The sequence below is a fragment of the Fundulus heteroclitus genome, chromosome 13, assembly GCF_011125445.2.
Source record: "Fundulus heteroclitus isolate FHET01 chromosome 13, MU-UCD_Fhet_4.1, whole genome shotgun sequence".
NCBI lineage: Eukaryota > Metazoa > Chordata > Actinopteri > Cyprinodontiformes > Fundulidae > Fundulus > Fundulus heteroclitus.
This window is the reverse complement of record NC_046373.1, coordinates 38,887,823-38,912,752: the sequence shown is the minus strand read 5'-3', so window position 1 is coordinate 38,912,752 and position 24,930 is coordinate 38,887,823. Positions and strand designations below refer to the sequence as shown.

General features: G+C 48.3%; 1 protein-coding gene across 1 annotated transcript in view; it reads right to left on the bottom strand.

Moving 5' to 3' along the window:
- The window catches only part of hivep1 (HIVEP zinc finger 1), a 56,109-nt gene that overhangs the window by 5,591 nt on the left and 25,588 nt on the right, over positions 1-24,930 (bottom strand). The window contains exons 3-6 of the mRNA XM_021315092.2: positions 12,541-12,594; positions 739-6,362; positions 510-643; positions 253-428 (exon numbers count right to left, since the gene is read on the bottom strand). Coding sequence (XP_021170767.2) covers positions 253-428; positions 510-643; positions 739-6,362; positions 12,541-12,594 — 5,988 coding nt within the window. The remainder of the gene's footprint in view (positions 1-252; positions 429-509; positions 644-738; positions 6,363-12,540; positions 12,595-24,930) is intronic.

The window sequence follows — 24,930 nt, the reverse complement described above, 5'->3', positions numbered from 1 at the left end:
TCTTTATTTTTTTTAAAAACTTATAGTTTTGGTTAAGAAAGTTGGTTGAATTAAGGGTTAAGTTTGAATTCAGTGTTTGTGTCTGTATCTAAAAAATAAGTCGATAAGCAACAGCATAAAATGGCCAGAGCTGCACTTAAAATAAATGTTTTGAATTTGTTGATAAACATTGATATTGATCAATATGTTTTCTATTCTATATGCTTTCTTTCTATATTGTCCGGTGGACCTGTTCCGTCACGGCGCGCTTACCTTTCGTCTTAAAGGAGAAGTTGCAGTGGACGCAGTGGTACGGCCGCACGTCTGAGTGGGTGCGGATGTGTTTGCGCAGCATGCTGGGCTTCTTGCAGCGGATGCCGCACTCCTCGCAGATGTACTTTCCCCGTCCGCGGCCGCGCACGTACACGTACTCCTCGTTAGATTTGAATCTGCGGGATGGCAGCGTCACCGTGAGGGAAACGGCACCAAAAGTTCACATTTCCAGCGGCTCGTCGTGAACAGAGTCTTACCCGCCGTCGAATATTTTCACGCGGCGTGGCTCCGCTGAAGGTGCCGCCTCCTTTTCTGAGTCGTTGCTCTTCTGAGGTTCTGGCTGGGCTTTGCCTCTGGTTTCTGCTGACACAGACTTCTGGGTCACCAGAACCTGCAGGAGGAGGAAGTAAAGTCACGTACTTGTTTTGGCAGGATAGAAATAAAACCTCTCAGGTAGTTCTTTTTTTTTTTTTTTTAGGGACTCACCCTGGGCATGATGTCCTTCAGTTTGCCCGAGTACGACAAGATGTCCGACTTGTCGCTGGTCTTTATGGCAGAGGTGAAGTGGATTTTCTTGGAGCTCTGCTTGGAGTCAAACAGAGACATCACCACCTTGGTGGGCAGCCCCAGGGGGTTGGGGTTGCTGGGGCTTACGGTCCAGGAAGCATAAGCTGACGTCTTCTGGCTCGTCTGCTGGACGTGGAGAGGCTTCCTCTTCATCAGGAAACACCACGTGAAGGTGGTGGTGGTCTTTAAGCTGGGAAAGGACAGCCGGTGGGTGTCCTTGGTGTTCACCACAGACACAGATGTGGTCAGTCTCCCCTGACCGGAGTGGAAGCTGGCGGGTCGGATCAGGGATTTGGCCGGGGACCACCTCTGCCCGTCGCTTTTCTCCTGCGGCTTTAAGGAGGCGTTGGGTGCGGAGGTGTCCGGAGGGGCCGGAGTCGCCGTGAGAACAGCCTCTTCCTGAATCACTCTCCCCTTGTCCTTGTCCAGCCCAGAACCGTCAGGAGACATGGGCTTCACGTCGTCTGTGGCCTCCGAGTCCCTCTCAGCGTCCGCCTTAACGTCAGGCAGAGGCGGCGCTTCGGTCTCAATGGGGCTGTCCGCCGGTTCTGTCGTGCAAACCTGCCGGACCAGCATCAGCTTCCGCTGCCGCGTCACCTCAGACATCTTTGAGTTGAGGTAGCTGAGCGACCTTCCGTCGGTCAGGCAGGCCACCCCGTGCTCGTCCTTGGCCCGTTTCTGGTGCTTCTCCATGTAGATGTCCAGACTGTTGGCGGGGGACAACATGCGCTTGCTGGAGGCGATGGGTTCCTGCTGGGGGCAGAGCGTTACCGAGGCCAGCTTCTGCATGCAGAGGGAAGGGACCGGGTCTGGCTGATGTGGAGGAACCTGCGGGTCGGCACTGTGAGACGATGACGGGCTGTTTTTGTTGGACAGGGAGGAAGAAGGATGCATCTGCTCATGGGTGATCAGGATCTGTGGCAGCGGACCAGGTCCCGTTTGGTTCTGCCGCTCGGTTGACAGGACTACAGTCTGGGTCTTGGCCTCAGAAACTTGCTTGCTGGCGATGAAAACATTCTGGGTGCCATCTGCCGATTTGGGAAGGCCGAGCGTGGGGTTGGCTATTGGAATAGTGAGGATGGGCAAAGCGATCTGAGCTCCCTGCGAACAGGAGAAGGAGAACGTCTGGCCTGTTCTCAGAGAACACTGCAGTTGGTACTTGGGAGCAAAACATTTCTCCTCTTCAAAGACCTTTGGCTTGTTTTGGACACTTTCCCGACCCACGGAGATCTGGCTGAGCGGCTGCTGGGTCTTCTGGGTAATTTTAACCCTTGATGTTTGATGCCAGGGATGTGGAAGGCCGTGGACCTGTGCCTGTTGGGTCGGACTTCCCAGATTGATGCTTTGCACCATTTGCTCGTTGTTTTGCAGCGGTGCCTCTGCAGGATGCAGGATGAAGGGCTGCGCCCCGGAGCGTCTGCTGGATATGTGAATCTGCTGGGGTTTGCTCTGTGGGAAGGAGCTGACGTTTGTGGCTTGTGGGGGTTTGTCTAAAGGAAAGACGGCTTTCCGCGGCGGCAGCTGACTCTCCGGGCCGATCTTTAAAGACATCTGTCGGACCAGTGGCCCGCGCCTCCTCTCGATAAGCGGTACCTGGGAGAGCTGTCCGGTCTTTGGCTGACCAACAGGGGACGGAGATCTGCTGGGAGACACGTTCCCGCAGTCAAAGGACTTGCTACGATAATCACAGGAAATCTCCACGGAGGGCTGGGTGCAGGTGATCTGCTCGGAGGCGGCGCGCCTCATCATTCCGGGCACACCGAGCGTGTTGAAGGCTGCCGACAGGCTCTGGGTATCTGGGACTTTCCCAGAACTCTCCGCTCTGGAGGGACTCTCGGATCGGGAGAGCTCGTCTCTGTCGAAGGAGGCAGAGATGCTGGAGCAGCGGGAGAGGCTGCTGTCTCTGCTGAGGCTGCGTGAAAGCGTGGACTCGAAGCTGGACTCGCCCGAGGAGTGCTCCATCTGAGCCAGCCGAATCCGTTTCTTCTTCGGGGGAAGCTTCTCGGCTGGTAACTTTGACAAACTCTCGCTTCTCTGAGGCCAGCTGAACTGATCGGGAGGCTTGTCCGCTGGCTCGGCCGCCTGCGTCTCGTGCTCCCTGTCCGAATCCTCCGTGACCAGAATCTCAGGGACCTGGATGTTGCTTTGGCGAACGAGACGAGACTGATGGACGGGCGTGGAGTTCACGCTACTCCTGCCGTCACTGCTCTGCTTGTTTCTTTGGTTTCCGTAATCGGCGCTGGTGGATTGGGTTACGTTCTCCTGGTAGGTGTCGGCAGAGCCCGCCGCCGGGACATCTGCGTCGGCTTCGTTCAGGGAATCCTTCTCCATGGTTATGGCTGGAGAGCCCCTCTCCACAGACTCTGTCTCCAGTGAGCTGTGGCTGGTCAGGGAGTTGGTGTGTTTAATCACCGACGTCCCGCTGCCCTGCCTTTGAAGCTCCGCCTTCACTGAGCTGCCGTTCTGGGTTTCTCTGATGGGCGACAGTCTAGAGTCTGTATTCATCCCTCGTGCTACAAGCTGGATCTGAGGTAGCTTTGGCTGGTTGCTTTTGGGCTGGATGTCGACCATCAGAGCGTGCCGAGGGAACGTCCTGTTGGTCGGATCTATGGGGGACTCGAAGCTGACGGAGCAAGGCGCGATGGTGTCCGTTGGAGACTGGTCGTCCTCGTCGCCAACGCTCTTCATTTTCCGCCTCTTCCTGATTGAGGTCTGTTGATCTAGCATCCCTGAGCTGACGGTTGACCTCGGGATGATCGGGTGTTGTGCACCAACGTGGAAAACTTCTTGCTCACTTTCTTTAGCAACGACTGGCTTGTTCTTTGGGGCCCGAAGCTCGGAGCAGTAGAACTTCTTATGAGTTTCGAAGTTCTCCAACTTCCTGTAACGATTCCGACAGGTTTCGCACTCGTACATCGTGCCTTTGTTTTGCTGCGGCTTCTTGTTCCTGTCCTGACCGTGTTCAAACGACTTGCTCCTCTGGATGAGCTCGGCAGAGATGTTCGGGCCGTGGTAGCCCTCGTCCATGGAGCGAACGGACGGGAGGCCGTGGCCCTCGCTCGTGGAAAAATCCTCCACCGCTACCTGTCTGACCAGAGTGCGAGAATGCATGGCAGGGTTTGGAGTTGGTGGAGCTGACGAGAACACCTCATCGTTTAGGGAGCCGATTTTATCGTCAAAGGATTGACAGACCCTCAGAGGGTGGGGGATGGGAGCCACGTTGACTGGTAGAGCCGAATGTCCGGGTGTGGTGGGCATGGAGTTACTCCGCGTTATTGGCAGGGACTCCATGGGGGGGTAGGGGGAAGGAACAGAGAGCAGGAACACCGGCTTGGACTTGTCCGTTGGGGTGAACGGGGACTTGGGGATGTCTGAGCTGGAGCTCGACCGCCTTCCTATTGGCTTTAAATCAAACTGAAACGAGTCTTTGAAGATGTACGACTTTGGGGAGTCTATGCTGCCTCTTCTGGACAGAGAAGTCCTCCGCGGCTTAACGCTGTCCAGCTGCTTGTTGTCCACCACTGCCTCGTTGTCAGATATGAGCTTTGAAATGCGCTCTTCCAGGGAGCGCGCACTGGTTTCCAGCGGTGGCCGCATTTGTCTCTCCGCAGGACGTGTCTTTTGCTCGGCCGCAACATGCATCACGGTGGCAGGCAAAGCAGAGATTTCCCTGGGAAGCGTGTTCTTGGCGAGGTCAGGGTCCACCGGGGGGGTTATCTTTACAAAGGGACTGGTGGGGCTCATGGCCTGGTCAGCGCTTTCGGAGCGAGAGAAGTAGCCAGAATCTGTGCTCCCTAAGCTGCGAGGGCTGAGCAGGCACTTGGGCTGCTGCTGCTGGGAGAAATCTGTTGCTTGCTGGCGTTGGAGCTGAGCGTGCCCACCCAACACCGGGGACTTACACCGCTGGTCTTCATCTTCACTTACAGTGTCGAGTGAAGGATTTGTACCGTCCACCTCCTTCAGGGACGACAGGGGGCCTGATCTCAAATTTGTGGCCTGAAATTCTCTTTGCCGTTGCACGGCCGCTTGCTCAGGCGCGGCACCGGTGACTCTCGGACTGTCTGCCCTCAGAGGCGACGCGCTGACCGGGTAAACAACAACTTTTGGAAGTGCCGCCGTCACTTTAGGCTCGTGGGCCCTCCGGCTTGGGGAGGACTTTGCTAATGAGTTCGGCTCGGCGGGCGTCACGCCGGTGCCCTGCAAGCTGTTTTCAGAGGAAGCAGCCGTGCAGCTCTGCGCGGAGTCTGGATCCAGGTCTGCAGTGCTACCGTCTTCGTCGCTGTCTCCACTCTCCTCTGCCTCAGAGTGTGTGCTGGCAGCTTTGTCCGATTCCTGAGACAACGATCCGCCTCCCGATTCGGAGCGTGCCATGAGCCCAAGCTTTATAGCGTGAGCGTGGGATTTCTTGTGCTTGTATAGGTTGCTCTTGGTTTTGAAGGAGAAGCCGCAGGTGATGCAGGGATATGGCCGTTCTCCTGTGTGAGACCTGATGTGTTTGAGCAGCACGCTGGGTTTTGCACAGGCCCGGCTGCAGTATTCACACACATACTTCCCGGGCTTTTTCAGTTTTTGGTCCTTGGAGACCTGCTCAGCACCGAAGTTCATGACCGTGGTCATTTGCATCTGGTTGCTGCCCGGCGTCCCTGGAACCTGAACGGTGCTGGGAGCGTTGGCAGGAACAGACTGGCATGTTTGTGCTACTGGGGGCTGGCTTTGGTGCAAAGCGTTGGTGCCCATCGGAGCTGGTGGTCCGGTGCTAAAGTTCATGTGCAAGCTGGGCTTTTCTGAATGTGAAACAACCGGCACAAACTGCGGTGCGGCGAGAGGAGCGGCGCCCTGCTGGGATGTCTGCAGATTTCCCTGAAGAGCCGCTGCAATGCCAATAACATTCCCCTGTTTGTCAATGTAATAGGTCTGCATGTGGGGAGGCTGGCTCTGGAGACCTATGTTGACTGCTGGAAGGGGTCTCACTTCCCCTCTGAGCTGAGGATGATGAGCAGCAGGTGGTTTGTTGATGGCCATGGCCTGCGAGGGGCTTCTCCTCTCAGTCAGCGTGCTGAAGTCAGGCTCCATGGCCTTCAGCAGGGCGTCCAGAGGGTCTCTGCTACGATAAGACTCTCCAACAAAGCTGCGCTCTGGGCCCTCGCCGTCTTTGGCAAGAGGCTCTGCAGCGGTGACCTGAGAGTTCTCCTTACCGTCCGACGGCTCACGTGACGGTGGCCTAGAAGACGACCCCTCCTGCTTCACCTTCTCAGCATCAGAAAAACGTGACCCCTCCTCGAGGGATGCAGCAGTTTGTAGGACATTCTGTGGGTCTTGTTTCCCGTTTGGAGATGCTGGAGGGTTGCTGGAGGGACTGTTGGAGAAGGAGGACGGCGTTTCTTTAGGCGACGAGTCGCGGAGTGCAGCTTCACATATCTTCGATTTTAGGGGCTTCTTGACTGGAGATTTGGGATTTTTCTTCAGTTGATTTTCTCCAACAACCTTTTTTCTCTTCAGCCCTTTTATGCTGTCTGCGGCCCTTCGAGTGCTCTCAGATACGCCTGTTGAGACAGAAACACAAATGCATCGTTGGTACAGATGATAAATCTTTATTCTAATAGTCCTCACAGAGTACAAAAATCCTGCTTAAAAGAGGAAAAAGTCTGAGTTACCTCCTGATGCATTCTTTTTAATTATCAGAACTCAACCAACATGGCTGAATTGAATAAAAAAAAAAAAAAGAGTTTAGTTACTTTAACTTTATCATGCAACTTCAGCCTTCAGTCTGTTTTTTTTTTGGGGTATTCCAGCAGAATCTGGTTAGGCAAGGCAAGGCAAGGCAAGGCAAATTTATTTATATAGCACAATTCAGTACAAAGACAATGCAAAGTGCTTTACATGATTAAAATATAGCAAAATAAAACAGAATAAGAGCAAGTAGGAATAAAATATAGAAAGAAAATAGAACAAAAAAGTGGTGATTCAGTTAACTAGGACAGTTGAAGGCAATTTTAAACAAATGTGTTTTTAATCTTGATTTAAAAGAACTCAGGCTTTCCGCACTTTTACAGTTTTCTGGAAGTTTGTTCCAGATAATTGGAGCATAGGAACATAGGTTAGCAGATCAGGCGCCTCAAGATATTGAGGCGCCCAGTTTGTTAAAAAGATTTAAAAAACAGACAGTAACACTTTAAATACAATCCATTACGGGTGCTGTGTGCTTGTGCTTATTAGAATTGTCAAAATAATCGGCAGCTCCAAATAATATTTAAAAATTTCAACAATTAACTGCTGCTGGAAGTTTAAACTCTGCTTTTAAGTTAAAACTTCTTGGGAGGAACAAGAAAAAACAAAATTCTGAGTGATGCTACATGCTAAGCTAATCGCTACAAGCTAATGCAACAAGCTAACGCTATGACGCTGGTGTTTTTGGAGCTTTAAAAGGTCAGTAAAGCTCCTGGATCTGCAACAGTGAAGTGGTAAACTTCCAGGACGACAGAAGCTAACGCTATCAGAATAAATATTAGCTCTGTGGACACGGACGGCCCAATGACGAGGTTCTGTTGGTCTGAGCGCTTCCTGGGTGCACAGCTCTGAACCATGCAACGCTTCGTTCTGCAGCAGCGCTACAAACCAAGGCATGAAAACGATCAGCATGACGGCTGCAAAATCACCCAAATTGAAGTTGACAGCAATGCATGACGGCTCAGTTGGGTAATAAATAGTGAAGCAGTTACTTAATTTAGTTTTAAAGGCACTGGAGGCTAATGTGACTAATATTAATTGTGGTGGCGCCTGACTGAGCAGAAAAAAGAAGGAACTCTAATTTTGCATAAAATATTATGCAAAATTACCAGAAATACAGAAATTGTACAGAGCTGCTGTTGAATGTATCTGCATGGACCAGATCCTGGTTTAAACTGTGAAAATATGATTTGTATGCGCCAGATCCATGTTGGTTTAGGAAGATGTATCTCAATTTAAAAAGATCCTTTATTTGTTCCTCAGTAGTAAAATGCATTTGTATCAACAGTAAATTAATCAAGTATATTTCTTAGTAATGCATCGAGTTTGAAAGATTATTGTGACGTATGACGAGGAAACAGGCTGCTGCAGTCTGCACAGCTTGCAGAAGATGTTTTAGTTTCTGATCGATAATCGCAGGACCAGTTACAGTAATCCAGCCCTGAAGATACAAAAATTGACCTTAGCTGTAAATCTGATGTGGTAAAAAGCTCACAATAAATTTATGGACCAAGAAGTCAGGAAAAAGGACATTAAATGACCAGCGAGAGTCTTAACGTTGTGAAGTTGTAAAAAGGTTCTGGTCATCTAGGATTAAACCAAAGGACCTGGATTAGGAGCAGGATCCCTGTTCTGCCCAAGAACCCTTCTTGGTTCTCCAAGAGCAACGTCTTCCAACAATCAAAAAGTATTTTGATGATGATTCCATCATTTTCTACATTTTAATGAAAAAACAACAACTTACTGATGTTACAATTATGATTTTACCTCTTTGGCCCCATATGTGACGTCCTCTTTCACAAACTTTGGAGTGACAATGGACTCCTGCCTGAAGTTTGACGGCCGTGTCAGCAGTGTGGTTAAGGAGTTTTTCTTTCAGCTGAGGCGCCTGTCCAAAATCAAACCTTTCCTTTCTAGGCCTCAGACAGAGATCCACGCCTGGTTTACTGCAACTCTTTTGATCATAGTCACTCAGACCTCCCTCTTATGATTATAGCTGGTGCAAAATACCGTTGCACCATTTTTAACTGGTACAGGAAAGCAAGAGCACACGATTCCGATTTTGGCGTCCCTTCATTGGCGTCCTATTCAGTTTTGAATCCATTTTAAAATTATTTTGTTTGTTTTTAAGCCCTTCTTATTTGTCTGAACTGTTGCAGCTTTATATGCCACCATCACGTACTCTTGCATCATCTGACTAGATGCTTTTAGCAGTTCCAAAAACCTTGTATAAATCCCGAGGAGACAGAGCCTTTGCAGCTTTTAAAAACTGTTTAAAAACACATTACTTCTCACTTTTGCATATTTTTTTTACTGTTTTATTGATGCTTTTGTATCTCTACAGCACCTCGGTCGGCTGCTACGTTGTATTTTAAGCATTTTAGAAATAAATATGGTTTGGTATGATTCGTGGATTTTCATGCACAATGGGGGTAAGTGTCACAAGGCTAAAGTGGTAAAGTGGCTCAAAGATACAAACATGTATACTTTGGACCTGCGGTCAGGATAATCTTCAGGTCCAAACCCCACAGAGAACCTGTGGTCAGTCCTTAAAAAGCAGGCAGACAAACAGACGCCAACAAGCTGGGATCAGCTCCAAGAACCGAGGAGCAAAGAACGGGTCACCCTAATCCAGGATTTGGTCCAGAAGTTGGGAACACTGTGGACGTTTAGTCTCCTTAAATAGAAATGAATTTAAATAACAACAAATATTATTCACACTGTAATTATTTTACCCCGGGGTTGAAGTTTAATTTGACGCTTTAGAACCGGTGAAATTGGCTGTATAGAGATAAATATTTTCAGATGTTTTGTGCTGCGGAGCTACGAGCTTCCACTGGACGGCGGTCTGCTGGCGGCGCCGACACAAAGCCTCGTCCTGTTTCTGCCAGGCATCTGATCAGAAAAGCCTGCAGCCGGTGTTTTCCAGGACGCCTTACGCAACGCTCGCCGTGCTCCGTCACAGTTTCCTGGCCTCCGAGGATGTTTCCCAGGATGAGCTCAGGGTTCCTTTAAGTTCCCCTGGCATAATTAGATTAAGGAGTGCCTGCTCTTAATAACCAGCACAGAAACCCACACTCAGGGCTAAAGCCACAGATCAACGGTTACGTCAGGCACAATCAGGACCATCAGCCTGGAAACGGCTCACGTCCACCCACAGCTGGAATAAAAACGCTTTTCACACCAGCTGAAGACTCGGCTGGTTCAAAACGTTGATTTTAGTTGACTTGGATAGAGTCTCCATGTCTGCAGGGGAACGTTAACGGCTTTCTGACCAGAGGAAAACGCGTTTGCTGTCTCACTGCTGGGTTCAGGAGAACTGTTGTTCCTCTTTGCAGCAACACCAGCTGACATGTTTCTGAGAAGAGGCGGCGAGTCGTTAACGTCTCTGTGGAGGACGTCTGACGTCTTCTCTCTGACCCACTCTTCTCTGCAGAATCGTAACTTTGACACATGGGCCGGCCTGTTTACGGTCAGGCCGCAGCATCTCATAGGATTTAAATCCAGGCTTAGACTAGAAATCTAATTTATTTAAAATCCTTGCACAGACCTTTGGGAGCAGAACCAGACATCGTCACACCACCGTGTCTGATTTCAGCAGCGATGAGCATCGTTAAGGATTTATCGATACTACTGCTACTAACGATAATCCTTAACGATGCGGTATTTTATCGGTACCATTATCGATATGTTTGTAATATAACAAAAGGGTAAAAAAAACAAAAAACAAATCATGATCACTAAACATTTGGAACAAAAGCAAACTAAATAAAAGCACAAATTAAACATTTTCTTTTATAGAAATAAAGCAATAAAAATATTATATAAATAGTTTTATATATAAAAATATGCTAAAACACGATCTTGAATAAAAAGTATGTTGTAGGAAAGAGAAATATCTACATTGAGAAGAAAAATTACTAAAAACACTAAATATGCTCAAAACTAAAAAAGTATTAAATAATATTTCAACCTGAATACAAACAACATTTATACATTTTTATATTATCAGTTTTAACCAAAAGATAGCAGAGGCACCCACAGTGGATGATCTGAATAAATGATTCTACCCGCGTACCGTATTTTTCGGATTATAAGGCGCGTTAAATATTCTTTGTGTATAACATGTCTTACATGAATGCACTTATAGTTTAGACATTACAGTCAGGCAGTCTGGTAGACAGCTCAGGGGTCCTATCAGGTAGTGACACAGTGTACCGTAATGCTCCTAATATCCACTGAGCGGAGCGGCTTCTTTGATAACCAAAGTCATATTTACACATTTTAACAGATTATTGAGTGCATTGTACCACATAGAATCAGTCAGTAAACGGTGATCATAGATAAGGAGCACCATCAATTTCTGAGAAGATTTAAAGATTTTAAGTGGGCCTTATATTCTGAAAAATACAGTACTGTGTGTCTAAGACTTGTTCTGTTTAAGTGGTTTTCTGGGTTCTACAGGTCTGGTAGTTATCAGGCCTGGATATGAATTGTGAAAATAAACCAAAATAATCTGGTTAACCAGAGTTAATTAATTATTTACCAAAGAGTGTAATTAGTTTTCTTTATAGTACTAGGTTGTTTTTCATTTAATAAATTAAATCAGAATTAAAAAACTGCTTTTTGTTTTTTACTTACTTTCTCTTTTGTGTGATTTTATAATTGGTTTGAAACATTTTAATACGACAAAAACAATAAAATAAACAAATAGGACAGGTTCCTAACCTTTGGGTCTATATAAGGTTTTTAGTCTTTTTTTCTGCAGCAAAAAGAAGATCGAATAGTAGTGCTCAACTTTTTGGATTAAAAGTGGCTCAAACGTTCTGGTCTAACTTACAATGTTTTTTAAATAAAAGGAAATGAATCTTTTTCCTTTTGGGAAGGTTCTATATTACCATCTAACATAGAAAGTACTCCTGGGTCAATGTGAGCTTCTGTGCTTTCTGTGTCTCTGCTCTGTCTTCTCTAACATAGAAAGTACTCCTGGGTCAATGTGAGCTTCTGTGCTTTCTGTGTCTCTGCTCTGTCTTCTCTAACATAGAAAGTACTCCTGGGTCAATGTGAGCTTCTGAGCTTCCTGTGTCTCTGCTCTGTCTTCTCTACCATAGAAAGTACTCCTGGGTCAATGTGAGCTTCTGAGCTTTCTGTGTCTCTGCTCTGTCTTCTCTAAGCCCCAGTGGGTGGAGGCAGATGAGCGTTCACACTGAGCCTGGTTCTGGTTCTGCTGGAGGTTCTCCTCCCTGTTAAAGGGGAGTTTTCCTCTCCACTGTCGCTTCATGCATGCTCAGTATGAGGGATTGCTGCAAAGCCATCAACAATGCAGACGACTGTCCACTGTGGCTCTACGCTCTTTCAGGAGGAGTGAATGCTGCTTGGAGAGACTTGATGCAACCTGCTGGGTTTCCTTAGAGAGGAAACTTTCTCACCAACCTGGAGGATCTGATGGAGTCTGACTTTGGAAAGAACCTTGAGATGAATTGGTGCTATATAAATAAAATTGAAAATAAAGTGTTCACTGAAAATCTCCTAAAATGTTTCCAAAAGTTTCCGTCTGCTCCAATTGCTGGAGCGTCATTTTCCGCTGACATGGAAACAGTTTTAACTCGTTGCTTAAACCCATTAAAGACGTTTGAGGGAATATTTTGTCCTCTGAGGAGATCTGAGGGACCTGCTGCTCTATACGGTTCAGCTTTTTACCTTAAGTAGCTGATTTATGAATTATCACATAAAATTACTTGTTTATTGCCTCACAGCTTCAGGTTGTTCTGAGGCGTTTTGACTGATGTCCACAGAAGAGAAACCAAACAGCAGAATTAACTGTAGAAACCATTTCTGGAGGAAATCCATAGATGACGCCCACAGAAATGCTTCTTATTCATTCTGAAGCTTTTAGCTTCAAACCTTCTCAGGTTCAGTCCGGCTTTCTTTCCTCCTCCTGGACGTAAAACCTTTTCATCTCTAACAGAGGTTTGTTGATTAAAGAAGTCTTACCTTTCTCTGAACCTTTGGGGTCTTTCAGCTCTTTCTGCGCCTCTTCTATTTTATCTGCAACAGAGAAGCAGGGAGACGTTTTTTAGCCGGAGGACGGAGCCGGGAGCTGCAGCGCTGCTGAGGAAGCTTCCCACGCCGCTGCAGCTCCACGCATGAAAAACAGACATTCCTGCATGACGGAAACGACCCGCATCACGACGGAGGAGGCGGCGGTGCTGAGCGGGCGACGGCAGGTCGGTGTGGACATCACGGCGTCTCCACCCGCCTCCAGCAGGTGGAGAACCAGACGCACCAACAGACCAATCAGCCTGAATTATTGATGGAAGCCAGGAGCTGAAATTGGATTTTTACGGAGCAGCGAGCCGCGAGACGAAGCCTTCCTGTCTAAAGACGACACGTTCACCCCAACAGCTGCAGGACCGCTCAGAGGTTCTGATCCAGCTAAGCCGGTCCAGATCTGGCTGCCTCTGGACACGTGAGACACTTTCCATCACCGACCCACTAGGATCAGACCCCGGCTCCATAAAGCCGGTTCTGTCTGAGCAGACTCTCTCAGACCGGTCCGCTTGAAGGAACCAGGTTCTCCAGGAGCCCGCCTGCAGCTCCTGCAGCCCAACAGGCCATGAGACGGTTCTGATCGTTCCGTGTAGAGGTCCGGTAGCTGGAGGCTGAGCTTCAGCATGAACAAGAGGTCCGAATAGCTCTGGAGGAAGTGGTTTGCTGTAGATGTGGCAGAACCAGAACCAGAAGCAGAGCCGCCTTCATGGCCTGCATGCTGACAGGAAGTTAAAGCGTCTTTTGGGTCTTTGAACATCAGCAGCAATCCTGGAAAAACCCAGAATCTGCTTCAAAGTTTTCTGGGTCTGGGTAAAACTGCCCTCCACCAGTCTGTTTCATCCATCCATCCATCCATCCATGCATTCATCCATCCATCCATCCATCCATGCATCCATCCATCCATCCATCCATCCATTCATCCATCCATTCATCCATCCATCCATCCGTCCGTGTTGTAGTCAAGTCACTATGCCTCGAGTCCGAGTCCAGGTTCGAGTCATTAAAAAAAAATCCAAGTTGAGACCTTATTGAGTCGAGTCCAAGTTCCGCACTAAAGTAAGCAGAACCTACATGTTTTTAAACTAAAAAAAAAATCCACACTCCACCACATTGCATTAATAATTTAGATATTAAAATCATACACCAAATAATATTCTAATGACATATTAAAATTATAGCCTAATGATATATAAAAAAAAGTTGAATCTTTTTCTCAATCTCCGAGTCAGAATGATCTGAATGTAGGAGTCCGAGTCCAAGTTCGAGTCATCAGTGCTCAAATCCAAGTCAAGTCACGAGTCTCTAAATTTAGCTAATGACTCGGACTCGAGTCCTACAACACTGCCATCCATCCATCCACCCATCCATCCATCCATCCATGCATCCATGCATCCATCCATGCATCCATGCATGCATGCATCCATCCATGCATCCATCCATCCAATCCATCCATCCATCCATGCATCCATCCGTCCGTCCATCCATCCATCCATGCAAAGACCTTCCGCCCTGCAGAACTTCATCACCCGTTCTCCTCCAGTCTCTCTCTCTTTTTTTCAGGTCTAATATTTAAACTTTGACCACTGCAGCACAACCTGCTTTAGTTTTGTTTTATCCTTATTTCATATAGTTTGAAGCTGAACATTCCCCCCCGGTGGAGCATCTAGACACTTTGAACCAAACCGATTAACTCCAGTTCTCCATTAACGTGAGGAACGTTTGGTTAAAGAAACACTGGCAGTTGTTAGAACCCAGGATATTTAATTGGTTCTGATCTCAGGGAGAACCGGACCGATGAAGGACGGACAGAGATCCTCTACAGCAGGGGTGCACAAACGTTTCAGCCCGCCACCCCAGAAGCAACAGCGCCAGAGACCGGCGCCCCCTGTGGGACATGATTTTAGGAGAACTCTTACAACACAGCACAGTCATAAAATAAATGTTGAGCATCCTGTAAAGTTATAATTTAGTATTTGTTTTACAAATAAGAAAATAATAAGTCTCTTAAGCACATAAGCATCAAATTATTATTTGTATGAGGACTTTTAAACCACTGTGTGACTTTATTGTCATATTTCAACTTTATTCTGATAATATTACGACTTTGTTTTTGCAATGTTATTCATTCTTGTCCACCTAATATTCTGACTTTATTATCATAATTTCCACACAGAAAACCAATGTATTAGGACCGTCGTAGTTTTAAAAGTAGTACATTTCTCACATTTGCTAGAAGAATCGTGGGCACTCTCTGACGTTGAAAGGTCGCAAATATTCAACACAAAACGCATCATTCTCCACAAAGAAACGCATACATCTTCTAGATTAAAGCTAGAATACTCTGACGCCTCGTCTCGCGGCCCCCATCGGGGTCCTGACCCCCACTTTAGGAACCTCAGGTTTCTCTGTGGCTGGAAACGTGAACCAGCATCTTAGTAATGAAACCGGTTTGGGTTTAGGACTGGAACGATTCTGGTGGAAAAGTCTGGACACATTCTGTTCCCTTTTCTGTCATTTTAATCTGTGAAAAACTCCCAACATGACGATTTTACAGAAAAGGAAAAGGATTTTGTTCCTCCAACCAGGAGATCCCAACCAGGATCTGGAATCCTCTGCAGCCTCCTGCAGCCAAATCCCGTCACACAAACATGCAGGATGTTCTGCTGCGCTCCCCAGACTCCCAGCTCCATGGGTGCGGAGGAGGTCAGTGGATTATGTCATCCTGTGTGTTTTACTAGAGGCGCGCCCTCCTCCGTCGTTCTCTGGATCCTTCGCCAGTGATTGCGTAACGGCGTCCCCACCCCTGCGCTGCAAAACAAAGGCTTCCTGCCAGCAGAAAAACAGCGAGTGAGCGTCTGTTTACACCACGGGCTGAGACGACGGGAATCTCTGCTGTTTACACATAAACCCCCCCCCCCCCCCCGGCATCGACCCACCACAAGATCCCTCCGAGCTTCACCCCGACACGTCTCTGCAGACCAACGTGGCCTCGTGAATCCCGACTTTACGGGTTGGAACATGTCTGAGGCTTTTATTTCCACATGTGTTCCACATTAGCCTGGATGGCAGGAGGGATTTCCAACCAGAACTCCCATTAGTGGTTGTTTTGTGGCGGACGGCATCGGATGAAAGGCCCAGACCAGAATCTGCACGCTCTGCAGGAGAACAGCTGGGAACATCCCCACATAAAAAAAAAAACAAATTAATATTTTCCAAACACGGAAATCTGCAGCCAGCGGGAGATGGACGGAGGCAGCTGCTCCTCTTATGGCCACAACGACGCCTGAAAGTGCTGCACTGGTCCTTTAACCAACGACACAAACAATCCTAGTAACAAATAATGATAATTAAAAGGAGAAAAGTTCAGGATTATTTGGTGGTAAAATCTTAATCTTTGCTTAGCCAAAGGGGGGTGGTAGAGCAGCGGTGTCCAATGTGCGGCCCGGGGGCCGTTTGTGGCCCCTGTGCTGATTTTATGCGGCCCTCACACTGAATTTCATGAAAGATTTGCCGCTGGTGGCTTTTTGCAGATGGAAACTTTTCACTTTTAATTGGGGTAAATTTATTACAGACAAGTTAAAATCTTACAATTGAATGTTTCATTTAATGTTCAGGACAACACAAAACTTTTGCCTTTTAATAATAATAATAATAATAATAATAATAATCGGCCTCGGCGCCTGGGGAGCAATCTGAGGTTAAGGGTCTCGCTGAGGGAGCCACTTTTTACATTTGCTTTAATTTCATCGTAAATGGGGCGACTTTTACACAAATTCAGACTTTGGTGCATTAAAATCTGATTGGAATCAGTTTAATATATTGTCTTAAAAGGATCAAATTCTGTTGGGCAGGGTTAGGAGTTTTGGTTGTGTTATTTATTTTTATTTCGGTGGAACAATTTTGGCCCAATAGCTGAAAGGTTTTGACACCGCTGTGGTAGATGCTCCGTAACGAGGCTCCGTAACGAGGCTCCGTAACGAGGCTCCGTAACGAGGCTCCGTAACGAAGCGCTGTAACGAGGCTCCGTAACGAGGCGCTGTAACGAGGCTCCGTAACGAGGCTCCGTAACGAGGCTCCGTAACGAGGCTCCGTAACGAGGCTCCGTAACGAGGCTCCGTAACGAGGCTTCGTAACGAGGCTCCGTAACGAGGCTTCGTAACGAGGCTTCGTAACGAGGCTCCGTAACGAGGCTCCGTAACGAGGCTCCGTAACGAGGCTCCGTAACGAAGCGCTGTAACGAGGCTCCGTAACGAGGCTCCGTAACGAGGCTCCGTAACGAGGCTTCGTAACGAGGCTCCGTAACGAGGCTCCGTAACGAGGCTCCGTAACGAGGCTTCGTAACGAGGCTTCGTAACGAGGCTCCGTAACGAGGCTCCGTAACGAGGCTCCGTAACGAGGCTTCGTAACGAGGCTCCGTAACGAGGCTCCGTAACGAGGCTCCGTAACGAGGCTTCGTATCGAGGCTTCGTATCGAGGCTCTGCAGAAGCACGCCACCAACGCTGAGAAGACACCAGGCTGCAAAAACAACGTCTGTGAACCGTCACCAGCGCGAGGCGGGTGTGAAAAATGCAGCCGACATGTTCGCACAAACGGTTCCACCTGGACCGGGCCCAGTCGGATCTGCCTGACTGGTTTGGTGTGATGGTCGCCCTCATTAATCCAGCGTTTGCCTCTCCCCTCACTTTAAAGCCTCACTGTGTGTGATAACTGGGAGCATGTGGAGTCGTCCCTCCATGCCTTGGTCCACGGTGCGTGGAGACGCTGCAGCCCAGACCTCACAGAGAAGAACAACCAGGAGACATTTCCAGCATTTCTCCACCAATCAGAGCAGGTTTAGCCAATATTAACAGAGCCAACATCTTCGTCAGACTGGCCTAGTCAAAGTCCATACTCGAAAGAACTGAAGCAATGTTGGACTTGTGCTGAATATATAAAGTAGAGACAAAGTAAAGGCTTTCTATGACGAGGACCAAACCCAGCAGGTTCTGACAAACTCAGAACCAATCAGCCGATTTATTTTGGCTCTTATTTGGAGCTTCTAGTGTCAAGTTTGTTTACATTTGTCTGGACTTGACAGCGCTGCCTGTGAGGGATGAATGCGAGATTATATCAGTTAAATAATTCAGGGCAGGCCGTGAAATGAGAATTAAAAGCTGGAACATCCCAGCGCTCTGAGAACGACGCAAACCGCAGAAACCTGCAGCTCTCAATCAGGCAGCTTTGTCTCTGCGTGTCCCCCTCATCACTGCGCCTCTGAATGCCGGCGAAGCTGCAACCGGGCGGCTGACTTATCGATCGGCTCCTCTCTGCACAGCGGTGTGCTGCTGAGAGCGAGCGCTGCTGCCCCCGCAGGAAGCTGCAGGCCGCTGATTATGGGGACTGCGTGGGCACCCCGCTTAAAAACTGATCCAACGAGAAGCCGAGCGGGCGGTTAGAAGTGTGTGTGTGGGTAAAGCAGCTCCTTCTGATTACAGCTGCAACAATTATCAGACATTTATAGGGGAGTCGCTTCAGAATAACTGCAGTTAAGACATTCTCTGCAGCGGTTCTGATCCTAAAATCTGCGCAGAAAGACGGCTTGTTGTTTTCAAACTGAAAGTGTGTGGGGTTCCCTGCAGGGGCTGGTGTTACGTTTACGCTCATAAATGATTAATCTTTATTATCCCCCTTCATACCACAACCTTTACAGCTCTAATCACAAGTTTCCATCCACTCATCCACTTTTACTGATTTACTTTACTCCTTTTCCAGGGTGGAACGACTACATGTGCGTCATACATGCAACTATAGGGATCTAAAAAACTTTATTATTAATAAATATAAGACTCATAGGGTGAAATATATACATGCACCCCCCACTGGTTTAATTGCCGGCTGACGAGGAATCTGCCAACAGACTTTTTTTGGTCCGGGACACGCTGACGATCTTCAGGTTGGACGTTGTGAGCGAGGAAAGAAGGTGCAAAGTTCCCAGCATCAGTGAGGCAAACGGTGTTCTCTGCTGAGACACGTCTGCAGGTTATTTAGGAGAGAGCAGGACTTCAGCAGGTAACAGGAAGGCCGATGGTGTCTGTGCTCACCGTCGGCAGCAGTGCCAAACAATACTACTCAGTTTAAAATGTCAGCTTCATGAAGATCTGAGCTGCAGCACAAATAACCTGTGAGCAGTCGAAAATGAAAATCAGTATGTTAATTATAGTTCCTACAGATTTCTGGTTTCTAAGCTTTTGAGAAAAAAAAAGAATCTGCCACCAAATCAAGCGGAGCATCTCCTTTCGTTTTATAACCACCTAATAAATAAATATTCTCAGTTTGAGTTTGACGACTTTCAGATTTTACCCCAGAATGTTCAGCCTGGAGTGTTATATGACGGTTCTGACCCGGTGAACCCTTCATGGCCTCAGCTTCATCTAGAGGACTTCCTGCTTTCTGTCCAATCAGAGCCCAGAATGTAGAGAGACACGCCCCCACGCTCCCAGGAGACTCCACCTCTGACGGTTCTGTAGAACCTGGACCTGAAGGTTCTGTCTAACCTGTCGGCTCCATCATCAAGGCGACGCCGACATCCTGGAAGGACTAACAGAAGGAGGTTGATGCCGGTTGGATCTGAACTCTTTCTAGTTCAGGACTAAAATGAACCGAAGAACCAGAGTGATAAGGATTCCTCGGATTATCCAATTAAAAAAAAAAAAAACTCCTGCCTCGATTCCTCGTTTTTCTTATAGAACTTTTTGCGGCTGACGTTTTGTGGAAGAGCCGAATCCCACAGCGATGGACATCACCTGAAGAAAGAACGCATTGATCCGATGACTCGGTTAATTAGGGAACTGTTCAATAGATCCAGCCTCAGCGCCACGACTCTCAGCCGTTTTGATAAAAAGCAGCGACTCGGTTTGGTGTTGAACAGAACCAATGAGGAAGAACGGTTTCATCCGTTCAGCTCCTGCTCTTTGAACGCCCCCCCGTCTGGAGGTACAAACCGTCTGTGGCAAGTCAGCACCTCGACCCGGAACCTCGACCCAGAACACGTCTCGTTAACCTCGGTGTGAAGTCAGAGCGAGTTCCCACGCGGCGCGGGGATCCGATCAGCTGAGGAAGAGGAGGAATGAGGCGAGGTTCGCTCATCGGATTCCTCTCTGGGTCCAGAAACAAATCTCAGCACAAAAAAGTTAAAAACTCCAGAAATGAGAAGGTCCGACCAGCTCCAGCATCCAGAACCGAAACCACGACGCTGACACGGCTCATCTGGGAATGCTTCCGGATCAGCTCGGTGTTGCACGATTCCCAACGACTCGGTAGACGGCGCTGAACTTCCATCAGTCCAGTTTGAAACGATGATTTCAGAATCTATCCGGGATCCGGATTGGTTCCTCACCGGGTCCAATCAGAGTCCGGTCCTCCTTTAGGACAAAAACACTGCAGAGAACCTCCAGACGCTGCGCTGATGTTTTCACATCTGGACCGGGTCAGACATCCTGTGATCCAGGCCCAGAAACATTCACACAGGATCAGAGCCCCCACACGGCGGGCCGAACCAGAACCACAGGGTCAGCTGGTAGAAACCGTCCATTTAGCAGCAGCCCCTACACCTGGGCAAGCACGTGGCGACAGTGGAAAGGAACAACACCCTTTTAACAGGAACACACCTCCAGCAGAACCACGATCCAAAGCAGGATTATTGTTGGCGGCCGTCTGCTGGGAGGTTAAAGAACAGAAAGGAGGAGAAAACCTGGAGTACTAAACATATCTGCAGAGGTAAAAGTTTTGATTTTATGCATGAAGTAAAACTTCCAGGTTAACTTTGATCCATGAATGTGTCTCAGTGATCAATGTTTTGCGTTTATTGCATGGATGTTTTTGCAGATTTCCGCTCTGCAGGCTCCACACTGAGGTGCAGAGGACAACATGCATGCTGACAGCAGAGGGAACAAAGATGAAAACACCAGGAAACCTGGAGTGAAGTTAGATCTTATCTGCTTCGCTCTGTTTTGTCCCTGCAGGGATCTGTTGTCAGGCAACCAGCAGGAAGTATAAAGGTCCCGTTTGAGGAAATGACCTCCAAGTTTGGCCGTAAAAACCGTGAACTGTCGTTTTTTTTACTTCATCCTTCGTGTGCAAACGGGACAACGATGAGAGAATAACCAGCTGGAGTCGGAGGGGACCCTGCATGGGGGGTCCCGGAGCGAACATCAGCGGTTTAAAGAGCTGCAGCTCTCAGAGGCTGTGGAGCGGCCGCCACAGAAACCAGCGAAACTGAAAACACAAGCAGAGAGCGGGACTTACAGGGATCGGCCTGGCAGAACCAGAACAGTCCGCGGCGTTCCCAGCAGTGGCGTTCCCAGCAGCGGCGTTCCCAGCAGCGGCGTTCCCAGCAGCGGCTGCAGCCCGGACCCCCTGGCTCAGCTGGCCCACCGCCGCCTCTGACAGCCCTCTGCTTCCTGTCTTTGTTCAGCAGCCTCCACACCTCCGCCGCTCGCAGCAGCAGAAGAAGAAGTGAATCTTCACAGAAGCTCCAGCAGGCAACGACACGCAGGCCCAGACGGTGCAGGGCAGAACACCCAGCGCTGGATCCGGTCCCGGGACCGACTGTTTGGGGAGCTGTGTGTGCGTCAGCGGCAGCAACTGGTGTGAGCTTCCTGCCTATCAGCTGAGGCTGTGCAGCGGGCGGGGCCGCGTGCGGTTTCCTCTGAATGTGACGAGGAGGGGAATTCCTGTAAGGCCGGCGGTGAGGGGGGGGGGGGGGGGGGGGGGGGGGGTGGAGGAGGGCCTGACTGCACAGAGCTGCCCGGTGATGACGTCGCTGAAACCGGCTGCGGCACCTCCAGGGGATCCTCCTCCGGCCCCTCCCCCCCCGTCTCTCTGCTCACTCAGCGGCGGCGGAGGAACCACTTCTGCTCTTTCACTTCCTGTTTCAGGATGAAGTCGCCTCTCTGCAGCTGCAGGGAGTTTCGCTGCTTGTGCAACCGCCCCGACCCGCCTGCAGCGACTTCAGAACCGGCCAGGAGCGGATTCCTGCAGACCGTCTGGGTCACCGTCTGAGGTGTCCACGCCGTCACCACGGTCTGGGTCTGACTGGGTCAGCGCCAGCTTAACCGGCCCGGCAGGTTAAAAAACGTTCTGCAGGTTCACAGACCTGAAAAACACACGCAGCCGTCTCTGCTGAACCCAAACCAGAGAAAAGAATCCATCAGAACCAGGAGGAGGACGGAGCGGACCGGCGGCGCCGACTGACCATCGTTTCTGTGAAGCTGTGAGTGTTTTAACACAACGTCGTCAGCAATGACCTCAGAGCAGCAACTGCTGCCCATCAATCTGGGAGGGGTCAAAGGTCATCTCCAGACCCTCTGAGGTCCATCATCCTGCAGAGAGGAGAACATCTCAGCAGGATGGAGGTCCAGCAGGTCAGAGAAATGAGCAGAACCCCAGGAGCTCCACAGGCCTCCTGGATCAGGACGGTTAGCTTGGCAGGTCGCTCTGATCAGGTCTGCAGCTGCTGAGTTCTACAGCTTAGCTACAGAGAAGCTGAACGTTTCTGCCATGTCAGCGCTGGCCGAGGAACCGCCGGCCGGAACCGGGTCGGCAGAACCGGGTCGGTGCCTGGGAGCAAAAACTAGCCGTGACTCAACCAGCAGCTTAACGCTGAATCTCTGCCGCCCTTAGAGACGACCGGCCGGGGGAGGAAGGCCTCCAGCAGCTCAGCCGGGTCCAGAACCGGGCCCAGAACCGGGTCATCCCATCATGGTTTCACACAAACAGAAGCATGTTTAACACCTTTAGTGTCTCCAAACATCATTTACTTCATCTACATCTTTTCAACGGTTCTCATCTTTTTACCAAACTTTGTCGGTTCCTGCTTGGAAAGCCGACTGATATCCTATAATCTGTGGAAATCTGGCGATACAACGGAAATAAATATTATAAACAAGCATGAAAATGATCATAATCTGGCATATTTCATTCAAATCGGTTCCCTAAGAAAAGGATTAGAGGCTAAATTAATGGCAGCTAGGTTAGACGATAGCAGACTTGATGGTTTTTGTGATTATTTCTCCACCAATAAGATGACATGTCATCGTTTTGCTGACCCTGAGCCAGCAGGACTAATCATGTGACTAATCATGTGACTAATCATGTGACTAATCATGTGACTAATCATGTGACCCCTGCAGGAACACGCCACTCTTTAAGGCCTCAGGTACCACCAGCAGCCAAACAACACTTAGACACAGACGGCCCAGTTCTGACCCGTTTACGTCAGTAACAGATGTTAACAGCAGCTGCGCTGTTTGCAGAGCCCAAACCGTCAAGGTCCGTTCTAACAGGCAGAACCAAGATCGGCCCGCGCCTCTGACTTCTGCTGTAGCCAAAACAGAAATAGTTCAAATTCCTCAGAAACCAGTCAGACCTAAACTGTTCCTGCAGAACCACCGGTATCACCTGTCTGGTTCTGGGTCCAAACCCGCCTCTGGGCCTCAGACCTGCAGAACCTCCACAAACACCTGGTGGAACAAGGCTCTGCGTCTGGAGGACGTCTTATTTTTATTTAAAAATGAAAACGCTCCATCACGGTTTCGCTTTGTTCGGGCCAAACGCTGAGAAACCCGATCGGATCGGGAGGAACCGCCACACAGAGCCAACAGCAACGCCTCACGTGGGACTTGTTTTTCTTTAACTTTCCGTTTACAGCGTTGGAGCCGTTTGTGAATCATCTGCACAGCTGCAGTGATCATTATTATCGTCATCAGTGGGTTTTCCTTCCCACCTTCAGATCTAAAGGGCTGTTTTAAGATCACCACACCATTCTGTATCTGTTCATACAGCACTTTAAAAAACAACACCTGCTTCACCAAAGTCTGAGGAATAAAAATACGATTTTACCACAGAGTTAACGAGGTTATCACACCAAGGGGCGGAGTCTATTTTAACCCCTAAATCACATTAAATGAGGGTCAGAGTGAAGAAATCAGCACTAAGGGACTGAATAAAATCAATTCCATTTTACGTTCATTAAAACTGAAAAAAATAAAAACCATCAGGAAGAGGCTGAATAGAGTGAGCTTAAAGAGGAAATAGATTTGACCGTCGTCGGCATATAAATGGAATAAAATAGCATTTTCACATAAAAACGCTCCTAGTGGCTAAAGCTACAACAAGCAGGAAGATATCGCTTGAACCCGACAAAATCTACATAAAACATTTCAACAAAGACTGCCAGAACAGAACATAACATGTATAACAGAAATATGACTCTAATACATTTTATTCTGTTTATTATTAAGGTCACAGCTTGAAAAAACAACCGTCTGCTGAAACGCAAGGATCTAACAGACCTGTGTTATCAGTCTGTCAGCGGGATTAGCCACAATTAATAAAATTTTAAGGCAAAATATTTTCTAAAAACAAAGCTTCTGGTACTTTCCTGTTAAAATCCTGAAATTTAATGTAATCCAAACTAACTTTCTGTTTGCTTTAGTAAAGCTTCATGAGGACCAGGACCAGCGCTTCAGATTTCACTGATCAGGTAAGTTATTATTCATCATCAAACAGGAGAAATTATGTAAACTAGAGGGGTTAAAAACAAAAACAATGTAGGATTAAATGAGAGGAAAAAAAACTACGTTTTTGATTGTTGCCTCTTAAAAACTTAAACTCATTTTTGGCTCCATGCTCACATGATTCAGGGTTTCTTGAAGGTCTTTGATGGCGGTAAATTTAGCCTTGAATGGTTTTTATTATTGGTGCTGCTAAGGAGCAGCTAGCTGACCGAGCAGCCACAGTGAGGACGTGCATAATGTGGCAGTAGAACCGCTAACCCAGCACAGCTCAGAGCAAAGCACTCCACCTCGTTAACGCTACATAGCCGCATTATATGATATAAAAAAAAGACCAAAAACCATTGGATCATGATACAATAATGTTATATACACCAAGCCTCCATCCTGATAGTGTTTCATGGTCCTTTTACTGGATAAATATCCCCAGCGCCGGGCGCAATTAGCAGATATAAACAGACGTGGCGCCATCTAGTGGCAGTATCACAGAACTATCATAAAGCCGGTTTGCTTAATTAATAAATCACTTGTAAATAATGCCGAAAGGAGCCTGACCCTCCGCCTCACAGCAAAGCAGCAGCTCTGCATGATGAAGACCAACGTTATTAGTTAAATAAACGATCTACAGCAACTCTAAGAGCCTCATATCAGAACATTTACTCCCGTCAGTCAATTCTGCGTCACATCTGAGCCTCGGCAGGTTTAGCTTCAGTGAACACCAACATTCAGACTGGATTGCCAGACACTTTCCAGGCTTTTCACTCTTTGAATCATATTTAT